Source organism: Lithobates pipiens, unplaced genomic scaffold (assembly GCF_037356315.1).
Source record: "Lithobates pipiens isolate NorthernLeopardFrog02 unplaced genomic scaffold, aLitPip1_a1.2 Scaffold_18, whole genome shotgun sequence".
Taxonomy (NCBI): domain Eukaryota; kingdom Metazoa; phylum Chordata; class Amphibia; order Anura; family Ranidae; genus Lithobates; species Lithobates pipiens.
Genome location: NW_027507758.1, coordinates 391,728,301 through 391,740,891, shown reverse-complemented (window position 1 = coordinate 391,740,891; position 12,591 = coordinate 391,728,301). Strand labels below are relative to the sequence as shown.

The following is a 12,591-nucleotide window of genomic DNA, read 5'->3' as shown; positions in this document are numbered from 1 at the left end:
TGAAACATTCTTTGTAAAACCACCTGGACTTTAACCACTTAAGGACCAGGCCTATTTTTCAAACTTGTTTACAAGTTAAAATCAGTTTTTTTTTTTTGCTAGAAAATTACTTAGGACCCCAAACATTATATATATATTTTTTCTAACATTCTAGAGGATGAAATGGCAGTCATTGCAATACTTACTGTCACACCGTATTTGCTCAGCTGTCTTATAAGTGCACTTTTTTGGGGAAAAAGTACACTTTTTTGCATTAAAAAATAAGACAACAGTAAAGTTAGTCAATTATTTTTATATTGTGAAAGATGATGTTACGCTGAGTAAGTTGATACCCAACATGTCACGATTCAAAATTGCGCCCGCTCGTGGAATGGCGACAAACTTTTACCCTTAAAAATCTCCATAGGCAACATTTAAAAAATTATACATTTCTTGTTTTGACTTACAGAGGAGGTCTATGGCTAGAATTATTGCTCTCACTCTAATGATCATAGTGATACCTCACATGTGTGGTTTGAACACAGTTTTCATATGCAGGCACTACTCACGTATGCGGTCGCTTCTTCATGCAAGCTCGGCTGGTCAGGGCTCTTCGTATATAATCGTATTTATTTTACTGTTCTTTTTTTTTTTTTTAAAGTGTAATTTTTATTCCTATTGCAAGGAATGTAAACAAAAAAATAAGTAAAAAAAAAGCATGAAAAAATTAAATGTCCCTTTAAGAGCTATGGGTGGAAGTGACGTTTTACATCGCTTCCGCCCTGCAATGGTATGGAGTCGGGTGGAGGCCATCTTCCCTTCACTCAGCTCAATGCCAAGCAGAGAACAGGATCCGATTGCCTCCGCCGCTGCCAGCGGCTCTGGTATGCGGCAGAGGGCACTGGAGAGTGCCACCGATAAAAGTGATCTTGCGATGGAATCCTCTGCTGAGACTACTGTTATCTTAAAGTGGACTGCCCCTTAAAGACGCTAGATGCTGCCATAGCAACGATATTCCACTTCAAAGAGCCAATGTATAACGAAGGCGGGCAGTCCGTAAGTGGTTAAAGGCTTTGTACACAAAGCAATAGCACAATCACTGTTGATAAAATATATAATTTTAGTGCAATAAACATGAATATAAAAAGACCTGGTCTTAACTACCATAAATGTTTACACAGTTTAAACAGTACACCATTAAAAACATAAAGGGTTCTGCAGAAATATAACACTGGATGCTTATGTATTTCAGTAGATATGGCCCAACGTATTTCACTGTGAAAAAAGATCTTCAATAGGAACCCCACAGGAGCATCACAACAGTATACTGTGTTGGGCATGCAAGAACCCTACATTCTCCATCAGACCACACCCCAAAGCAATACACAAAGCAGAACCACCACAAACAGGCAGGGGAGGTACAAGAGGCACTGGACCACACAAGGAGGAGATCGTAATCAGCCAACCTGCCACCACTAAGGAGAAGATGTATTTAAATAAAAATTTACAACCTATCTTGTATGGATTTTGGTCAGAAGATGTGGAACAAAGGCAGACCTAAAAGCCCTAGAGCTGCCTTTGTTCCACATCTTCTGACCTAAATGCATCCATGATAAGTTGTACATTTTTGCATGTCATGTGGTAAATACATCTTCTCCTTGGTGGTATGGCAGGTTGACTGGTTATGGTCTCTAATAATAAACAAGTGATCTTGCACAGTAATAAATTATCACAAACAATGATGTAATATAAATGTGCAAAATTGGTGTATTAAATCAAGTCCCAAAAACATGTAATCCATATAGTTCTTCATGCTAGAAGTTTCTCTAATATGTATTAATTTTGTGCCGCCACACAACTGTTATGTGCTCTCAGAACTCTCACCTTAAATCAGTGAATAGCCAGCCTCAAATTATAAAGGAATATCAAGCCTTCAAATATATCACTCCAGGGTCATCTTACTGGTATATTCACGCCTTCCTGAAACCCATAGGGTAAACCAGCATCCGGACTCCAAAACACCAGACTTTAAACTGCTACCAAATCTCCCAAATTTCTATAGGCTCCAGTTGGAATAGCAATCAAAAAGAAAAAAATCCCTCCATAATGTAGTAAATTTGAATAAAGGGATATTCATTGCAAATAAGTGAACTCTTACATCAAAAAAGCTTTAGAAATGCATAGGAATAATAACACGGCGTTTGAGCACCTTCTCACTTCACTTCTGGTCCGTGTCTTTCTCTGGCCACACCCTTCGCGTTACATTACAACACGTGACTTCATCAGGGTAACCGGATTGGCTGTTGAAAGATTGTATTTATATGCTCCAGACAGAAAGTGATGCCGCACCCATTTTCTTGTATTTCTTTTCTAAAATGAGGCATCACAGCCATTATCTTAATGATATGTCTGTATAGTCAATGTGTCTAGCGACCATTTTCTTGTGGTCAATCACAAAATATATTGTGGTCAGTCTCAGAGTATAATTTCCCAACCAGTTTCTAAAAGATTCAGTGATAAGGCACAATAACAAAAAAATATATGTAAATAGAGAAAAAAAAGAAAAATGTTCCAAATGTTACTGAAATGGTTAGGCCAATCCAAGTAAGGACAACAATTGGAACATTTTTCTTTGTTTCTCTATTTACATATATTTTTATATATATATATTTCTCTGTTTTTGATTTGGTGTTTGTGCCTTATCACTGAATCTTTTAGAAACCGGTCGGGTTTCTGAGACTGACCACAATATATTTTGTGATTGATCACAAGAAAATGGTCGCTAGACACGTTGACTATATAGACATATAATTAAGAAAATGTCTGCGATGCCTCTTTTAGTAAAAGAACTACAAGAAAATGGCTGCAGCATCACTTCCTGTCTGGAGCATATAAATACAATCTCTTAACAGCCAATCCAGTCATCCTGATGAAGTCACATGTTGTGATGTAACGCGTAGGGCATGGCCGGAGACAGACGCAGACCAGAAGTGAAGTGAGAAGGTGCTCAAACACTGTGTTTTTATTCCTATGCATTTTTAAAGCTTATTTGATGTAAGAGTCCACTTATAAAGGGATTGCAATAAATGTCCCTTTAGTCAAATTTACTACACTATGGAGGGAATTTTTTCTTTTTCCTTTTGATTCCTATTCCAACTGGAGCCTATAGAGATTTGGTAGTAGTTTAAAGTATGGTGTTTTGGAGTCTGGATGCTGGGTTTACTCTGTGGGTTTCAGGAAGGCGTGAATATACCAGAAAGAGGATCCCGGAGTGATATAATTTGAGACTGGATATTCACTGATTTAAGGTGAGAGTTCTGAGAGCGCATAACAGTTGTGTGAAGGCACGAAATGAATACATATTAAAGATACCTCTAGCATGAAGAACTATATGGATTAGATGTTTTTGGGACTTGATTTAGTACACTAATTTTGCATATTTATATTACATTATTGTTTGTGATAATTTATTACTGTGCAAGATCACTTGTTTATCATTATTTTATTATCTGTGTATTGTAAACACAAATAGGTTTTGCAGCTAGTTTTGAGTTTCTGATTACCACAGTTTTGTATATTCATTCACGTTTTCAGTATTAGTTCACTTGGTAGCGCAAAGGACTTTCACTTTTAACCACTTCAGCCCCGGAAGATTTGGCTGCAGAATGACCGGGCCGTTTTTTGCAATTCGGCAATGCCTCGCTTTAACTGACAATTGCACGGTCATGCAGCGTTGCACCGAGACAATTTTTGCACTATAAACAAAAAAAGAGCAAGACAATATTTTGTACTTTTTGCTGTAATAAATATCCCCCTTTTTTTAAAGAATTATTTTTTCTCAGTTTAGGCCGATAAGTATTCTTCTACATGTTTTTGGTAAAAAAAAAATGCAATAAGTGTATATTGATTGCTTTGCGCAAAAGTTATAGCGTCTACAAAATAGGGGATAGTTTTATGGCATTTTTATTATTATTTACTCGTTTTTTACTTAATTATTTATTTAATTTATTTAAATTTATTTAATTATTTTTTTACTAGTAATGGTGGCGATCTGTGATTTTTATCGTGACTGTGACATTATGGCGGACACATTGGACAATTCTGACACATTTTTGGGACCATTGGCATTTATACAGAGATCAGTGCTATAAAAATGCATTGATTACTGTAAAAATGTCACTGGCAGTGAAGGGGTTAACACCCGGGAGGTGATTCAAACTGAAGGAGGAGTGGACTGACTAGAGGAAGTGACAGATCGTGGTTCCTGGCTAATAGAAACACATGATCTGTCTTTCCTCTCAGAACAAAACACGGATTTATGTGTTTACACACACACTTCCGTGTTCTATCCCTCATGCTCGCGACCGTCAGCCACGTGCATCGGCACCTCCACTGTGTAGCGGTGTGTGCACCTGCTGTCCCGATCCTGCAAGCTGACGTACAGTTACAACGGTTTGCGGGATCGTGCTGACCTGCCGCAGTATGACGGCAGCTGGTCAGCAAGCGGTTCATTTTGGTTATGGTCTCTGTCTCTTCCTTGTGTGGTCCAGTGCCTCTTCGCTGTCCCCTTCCTGCTTGAGGGGGTTCTGGTTTGTCTATCACTTTGGGTGGCGGCCTGAAGGAGAATATTCCATCCATGCTCTTCTTGCATGCCCAACACAGTATACTGTTGTGATCATGATTAGTACACAAAATTACTTTCATTATACTGCTGTAATGAATGCAAGTGTAACAACTTAAACACATTAGTTATTCAACACTATATATATTTTGTATGGAGAAATTCCTCCCAAATGACTGAATACAGTACAAAGAGATCTACCCTGCTTTCCACACATTATTGGTTAATCTCTATGTCATTCACTTGTGGGAAACTATATCTCGCTGGCAGTATTACACATTCCCCCTCCCCTGTATATCATTACTTCAGGTGAAACTGAAAATGAGTAACACTGGAGTAGGGGGAAAAAAAACACAACAGTCGCTACATTACAAGAATTTCTAGGAGAAGAAAAAAGGACATGCATTATGCAAGAGAGAAATGTGCATAACCTTCTATGTTCAGAGGAAATTGATCCAGGGTGAAAATGGTACCCATCATCCAAGAGAGCAGTTTACAATATTCTATTTGTTACTGTCATCCATTTCTATGAGTGACATAAAACTCAACCTTTTTAGTTCACCAGTTATATGACTCTCCTTACAAATAAAAGATTATTTGCTGGTGCTAAGGAAAGACATCATTAGGCAAGTGTAAAAAAATTATTAGCTTTTGGCAGATCTTAAAGCGGTAGTAAACTGAAAAAAAAGGGACCCTTTCAGGATAATGTCATAATGTGCTAGTATGCGTGACAGACTTACTTTAAAACTAAGCCCTCCACCACTGGCAGGGCTTCCATCTTCACCAGGTTCTCCTTCCAGATTTGTTGTGAGCTCTGGCCGGTCAAACCATAATGGCGTCACATGCGCATGGGAGTTACAGCTGCGGGACAGCTCTCTCAATGGACAGCATGCTGTCCATTGAGAGTGTAGTGAACATGTACCAGTGATGTCACTGGCTGCTATTAAAGTAAATATCTCCTAAATGGTGCACATTCAGAAGATATTTACTGTACGGTCTTATTATAGGCTTATCTGTAGGTATAAATAAAAAAGTGGAGTTTACTACCCCTTTAACCCAAAATAAAAAAATGGAATTGTCAGAGAGAGGAAAACCTACCTTGAAAGTCTATGTTCTTAATATATAAACCCAGTTTGCACCCTTTAATATGTGTCATGCGGAGGTCCTTTGTCAAAGCAAAACATTTCAATAATGGAACAGGTAGCTCAGCATAGGAATTATGTATACTTAATTAAGTGAAATCATTAAAAGGCTTTATAGATATTGACCATTTCTACTGTGAAAACTCAGTTTTAAGGAGTCACAGAGATATAGCCTCAACTACAGCTTTAATGGGAAGAACTTTAGCATCTGCCTTTAAACAGATTGTTTAAGACAGTTGCATTTGTAATAAAAAAAATATATAGCTGTGAAAAACATCTCTTGTGTCAGGGGAGGACTTAGATCCTTTGGCCTAGGGGGTAAATTCAACTAACCAGTCTTTTAATGGTAGGGAAAGATATCTGTGTTCTAAAGTATACAAAGAAAAGTGTGCCATGGTAATGCATCGATCAGTGTGCATGGTGAAAAGTTCCCAAAGGTCGTGGTTTTTAGTGACACGCCTTTAAAATTTCAGGCATCAGCTTTCTTTGTGGCACTCAGACTTCCTCTGCAGTCCTGAAATGTCATGTGAGCAAATGCTAACCAGCAGATCTGAATAGAGAGCAGGTTGCTGTTTAATGTGCAGCATTTAATACAGACTGCATGTCCCGCTCTGATCTATATCTGAATGGTAAACGCATCTCCACTCAGTGTCAGCAGCCTAAAATATCTCATTAGTACTTTCCTGGGGGAGGGGAAATGACCCACTGCCCCTCAAACATATCTTAGTAGTACTTTTCAGGGATTGGGGAGGATATTACCTTCCACTTTCCCTCAAGCAAAGTATTGCAGGCCTTATGTTTATTAAAATCTATACAAAGTAGCCAGTGTGCCAAAATGTAGATCCAGAGTAGATCCAGATGTACAGTTTATGTTTTAGTTCTATATCAGCAAGTATTAAAACACCCACATTCGTCATCTTTATCAAGGTGAGAGCAGTCTTCATATTTGTGCTATTGTATTAAATTTCAGAATTTGTAGACTAGTCACTAGGGCAGCTGTTAGCGCCTCAGTACAATGGCTGCTGAGTTGTCAACCTTTATAGAAGGGGTATTGTTTTCAATTAAAGCGGCCGACTTATAGACCTACTTTATGAAAATAAGAGGTAAACCATGGTGTAGCACAGCAAAGCAGAGCCTGCATATGCAGCAAGCAAATATGGTTGCTCTCATGATGTACACCTAGAAAGTATACACAGAAATGTTGTAAAAAAAAAAATTAACTCATAATAATATGATTAAGGTGATCCCTAAGGCCAGCCATACGTGGTTAAATTCTAGAACCGAGATTCAAACCGTTAATGGGCAGGCTGAAAGTACCAAGTTGATTGATCAGCCAGCCTGCTGGATTCGGTTACGATTATCATTAGTGGCTGCTATAGCCGCTAGCGAAAAACACGTCTTCTGTCAGCGAGGACAGCTTCCCCTGCCCTCCCCCCTGCCGGAATAGTTTGGCAGGTGGGATTCCCCTATCAGTACTTTCTGTGTTGATGGGGGAATCATGCAAATTTATTTTCCTGCAACCAGTGAGTGTGATGTGTTCATTTTGATATTTATTCATTTTGATAATTAGCTTTGTTTTGTTTTAAGCTACCATATATAATATATATATATATATATATATATATATATATATATATATATATATATATATATATATATATAAAAGCACCTAATCTTGACCTCCCCCAGGAGAACACAGGAAACAATAGAAGCTCTTGCACAAAGGCAGCATACAAGTCTAAGCCCTTGTACACACGGTCGGACATTCTGACAACCAAATCCGTTGGATTTTGTCCGACGGATTTTGTCCGAAACTGTTGCATACACACACGGTCGGACAAAGTTGTCGGAAAATCCGATTGTACATAACGTGATGACGTTATTTTGTTACGACGGGACTATGTTCAGGCTAGTAGCCAATAGCTTTGGTCAAGGAATTTGATCTGAGCATGCTTGGCACTTTCTCCGTCGGAGTAGGCTACACATGATCGAAGTATGTCCGATCGGAGCATTTTGTCGGAAAATTTTACGGACAAGTTGGAAAACTTGGTCTGTCGGATACTCAGACGGAAACAGTTCGACGGAGACCACACACAGTCGGATTATCCAACAAAACGGTCCGATAGGACACATTCCGTCGGAATCTCCGATCGTGTGTACAAGGGCTAAGGTGTGCCTTCCATCACATTTGTTTAGTATACGAGTAAAAAACTTAAAAAATCACATAGGGAGGTGGCTTCATTCTATACATACTGGACCATTTTTTAACTGTTTTTAATGTTGACTCCTCAAGTTTGCTATATAATACTATTACATTTTAATGAGCTTATAAGTACTATAGGTTAGGAAACTCAGTAGTAATGTGCACAGTTAAAAAATAAAATAAAATGAATGTCTTCAGCTATAAAACGTATGCATTTGTCTAAATTAAAGGGCCAGTTCAAATCAGATGCAAGTCCGTGCACTTTTTTTCTGTGCTAAAAATGCATGTACAAAGTTTTCCATATATTCCAATGGCTCTAGTTCACAGGATGCGGTCAGTTTCCAGTGAGTTTCTGCACCGGAAACTGACTGCATCGTGTGAACTAGAGCCATTGGAATACATGGAAAACACTGTGCATGCATTATGTGCAGAAAAAAAGCGCACTGAACTGAATGGAACTGCGTCTGGTGTGAACTAGCACAAAAGAAAAATTATTATATTAAGTTAACCTCTTCAGCTCTGGAATGTTTACCCCCTTCATGACCAGGCCATTTTTTGCGATACGGCGCTGCATTACTTTAACTGACAATTGCGTGGTGTACCCAAATAAAATTGATTTAATTTTCTTCCCACAAATAGAGCTTTCTTGGTGGTATTTGATCACCTCAGCAGTTTTTATTTTTTGCGCTATAAACAAGAAAAAAGACTGCCAGTTTTGGAAATTTCTGCTATAAAACACATCCAATAATTTAACAAAAAAATCAAATTTCTTCATCAATTTAGGCCAGTATGTATTCTGCTACGTATTTCTGTTTAAAAAAAATCCCATAAGCGTATATTTATTGGTTTGCGCAAAAGTTACAGTGTTTTACAAACTATGGGCTATATTTATGTAATTTTTTTTTTTTACTAGTAATGAAGGTGATCAGGGATTTTTAGCAGGACTGCGACATTGCGGTGGACAAATGTGACACTAAGTGATGCTTTTGGAGACCAGTGAGACCAATACAGTGATCAGTGCTAAAACAAAATGCATTATCACTGTATTAATGACACAGACAGGAAAGGGGTTAACATCAGGGGTGATCAAAGGATTAAATGTGTTCCCTGAGAGTGCTTGCTAACTGTTGGGAGGGTGCTTTGACTGGGGGAGACAGAGATTCATGTTCTTGCTTAGAAAAAACACAAGATCTCCAGCTTCACCCCCCTCCTATGTAAACAAGGCAGCTCGCTATTCTGTCTGCCTCAGGAACAATCGGCAGGTCCTAGCGGACATCGGGTCTGCCGGACCCACTGATTGGTCCCGCTTTGTCCAGTCACAGTGGGAGTGGGTCACCAGTGATGCGCGCCCCAGACCCAACAAACAAAATCACGTACAGGTACGCAATTTCTCACCAAAGAGCTGACCTGCTATCTCTTTGATAAGTGCCATCAAAACTATGTTATGGAGGTAAGGAAAAGGGGAAGTGTCACTTAGGGTGACAAAGCTGCTCCTTTATAGGTACAGTACAACCAGTGAGCATTGTCACCCTAGAGCAGGATGTGTGTTCTAGACAGAATTACCAGGTGAAAAAATAATGGAAAAAAGCTTTAGAATGCAACCACCATATCTAAGGACTAGCATTTTTGTTACATTACTTTTTGTTATGTTGAATAAAACAATTCTGTGAAACATGAAGCAAAAACAATATTGTAGAAAATGTTTTTTCCATTACTCATAAATTAATCTTTAAAAAAAAAATCCTACCAAAAAAAATATTTACAATCATCCACTTTGATATGCCCAAGGATTCTATCCCAAAGTAACTATAATAGAGCAAAAATGGTTTATGCTATGAACATTCAATTGACAACTATAGCTTAATAAAAGTTAGAGTACATTTTAATATATCCAACCCTACAGAACACACGTGTGTCACTGTATTTCATAGGGGAATATCTGAACTTTGAAGCATATAGGAATAAAAATATTTTTTAACATGAACAATGTGGCCTGTATGGTCAAATTGTTATCATATTTTTGGCTTACTCCGTGCTTACATTTTAGTTTTTTTCCATGAATGTAATGTGTTGAAATTGCTGTCATATACAGTAGTATGCTTCATGTTGTATAACATGGTAGTTATTGTCTGTATTAGATTTGTAAAGTTTTTCTTTTACATTTTCTAGATTTCTTCTGAAGAAATTATAACAAAGCAAGAAGAAATTACAGATGCTGTACAATCATTGCAATTACTTTTAGCCAAACATGCTGACAGGTATCTTAAAAAAAAAATATTTGCTTTAGTGGTTGTGAGATTTTAAAACCGTGAGACTCCCTACAAGTTGTGGTGTTTCAGAGGGCTAAAGCCAACTTCACTTTATAGTAAAGACTTTAAAGCAACACTTTCTATTTTACAACATTATTCTTAAGTACAAATTTTATTTGGTTTATTAAATATCACAGTTTTTAATTGGAAATACATTGGTGAGATATATCAAAGAATAGAGATTTAAAGAGGAAGTAAACCCATCAGGGTTCCTCTTTCATTCCCTGCAAAGGCAAAGCATAATGGACTACTATGCATCACATAGTAGCCCATTATGTGTCACTTACCTGACACAGGAGCCAGCAAAGTCACCGCTGTCCCCTGTAGTCCGGCGCATCCATCTTCTCGGTGGGGTCTTGCAGCTCCGCCATTGTCATTCGGCGAAGCCGCGATGACATCACTCCCGTGCATGCGCACGGGAGCCGACACGCGCTGCATATTCGTCGTTGATGATGCCGCGCTCAGTGCGCCTGCGCGCCGTAGACAGCGGTGCCTGTCTTCGGGCAAATATCTCCTAAACCGTATAGGTTTAGGAGATATTTCTTGGACCTACAGGTAAGCCTTAATCTAGGCTTACCTGTAGGTCAAAGTGGTTTGTAAGGGTTTACAACCACTTTAATAGCAATAACACCGAAAACATGAGTTCCCTTTGCTCTACATATTGTCCTAGGGAGATCAGAGACTGACAATATATAAAACCCATTCTTTTCTTTTTTTTCTTTCCCTTCTTTGTGTTTCTCTTCTTAGTATTTGTTAATTAGGTCAGTGCCTACCCATTTGTCTGAAAAACATTGTTATACATTTGGCTTTCACTAAAAGCTAAACTCTAGATGAGAAACTGCATACACCATTGCAATACATATATGGAACCTGTTTTAAATACAAAATTTGTGATCTGAGCAGGCAGTCAATACAATACAGGGAATACAGGAAACTACCATAAAGACAGTTTCAGGTGCTTACATTCATTGCATTTAGAAATTAAATTTTTATTTTTTTATAAAGAAATAACTGTAATAGCGGCTTTATATCTACCTGGGGCTAGCTAGACCAGGGGTCTCCAAATGTTCTAAACAAAGGGCCAGTTTACTGTTCTTCAGACTTCAGGGAGGGCAGACTGAGGCCATTGGGAGTAGAAAAGGTCCCAACATCAGTAGGAGGAATAGTGTCCCATCATTTGTTTCAGTGGGAGTAATTGTGCCTCATCAATAGTGTCAGTGGGAAGAATTTTGCCCCATTATTGGTGTCACTGGCAGGAATTGTATCCCATCATTGGTGTCATTTGGCCCCACTGTTTGTGTCACTGGGAGAAATCGTGCCCCATTGCTGGTGTCATTGAGAGGAATTGTCCCACTTCAATGTTGCCATTGGGTGCTATTGTTGGTGTCATTGGGAAAAATGATGCCCCATCATCGGTGTCATAGTGAGGAATAGTGCTTTTTGGTGTCAGGGGGGGGATTATGGTATCAGTGGATGAAAAGGTGCCCCAGGGGCCAGATAAAAGCAAGCAAAGGGCCACAGTTTGGAGACCACTGAGCTAGACTATTCAGGGCTAACCTGTCTCTCTCATCTCCTATCGTCATGTTTTCAGAATGTGACAATCAGATAGCGATACATCTTCTGAGCATTGTTTCGCTTTCTTTACTAGAATGACAGAAGAAGAAAGATCAGAGATTGAAGCACAAATCAAAGCATTGCAGGAGAGCCAAAGTGTGCTATCTAGAGAGTATCAAAGACAGCAACAAGAAGCCCAGGACTTGGTAGAGAAACTGGTGGAGCAGAAGGTGACATTGCTAGTGTTTATTCCTGTTGTTGTGCATCAGTTTTGCAATCTGTGTGGTTTTCTGCATGGAGTTGGATTGATAAACAAAAGTACTGGTTTCTTTCTGTCTAATAATAAGGATCCTTTGTTTTTTTGTGTTTTTTTGCTTTTTTTTTGGGGGGGGGGGTGTATGTTGTTAGGTAAACTGCAGAGCCAAGCTAATACGCATTGAATTTTAAAATAAGCATTTCATCGTTTTCATGCTTTCTTATGATCTACTTTGACAAAGACTAGTAAAAGATCACCAGTGTGTTTTCTATAGGATTGGCAGTTGTGTAATCAATGATATCATCCTGATTTCGCTATTAACAACGTTTGATCAATCAGGTGTGGTTTATACAGTATGCTGTAAACATGTCAAGCATGGTTCAATGTGCAACGTCTTCTCTAACCCATCAAATGGCATGGTGATTTACTTTGCAGGCGATATGAAATCTACCTGTTGTCATCAACTGTTTTCACTAACCCCCACAGTGTCTCCTAAAACTAAATTCTAGTTCACAGATGCATGTTGA

The 12,591-nt window shown here is 38.6% G+C and overlaps 1 protein-coding gene across 28 annotated transcripts in view; it reads left to right on the top strand.

Annotated features, from left to right (window-relative positions):
- DST (dystonin) overlaps window positions 1-12,591 on the top strand; it is a 736,344-nt gene that overhangs the window by 441,736 nt on the left and 282,017 nt on the right. For all 28 annotated transcript variants that reach the window (XM_077487838.1, XM_077487826.1, XM_077487828.1 and 25 more), the window contains 2 exons: window positions 10,115-10,203; window positions 11,903-12,038. In XM_077487838.1, coding sequence (XP_077343964.1) covers window positions 10,115-10,203; window positions 11,903-12,038 — 225 coding nt within the window. The remainder of the gene's footprint in view (window positions 1-10,114; window positions 10,204-11,902; window positions 12,039-12,591) is intronic.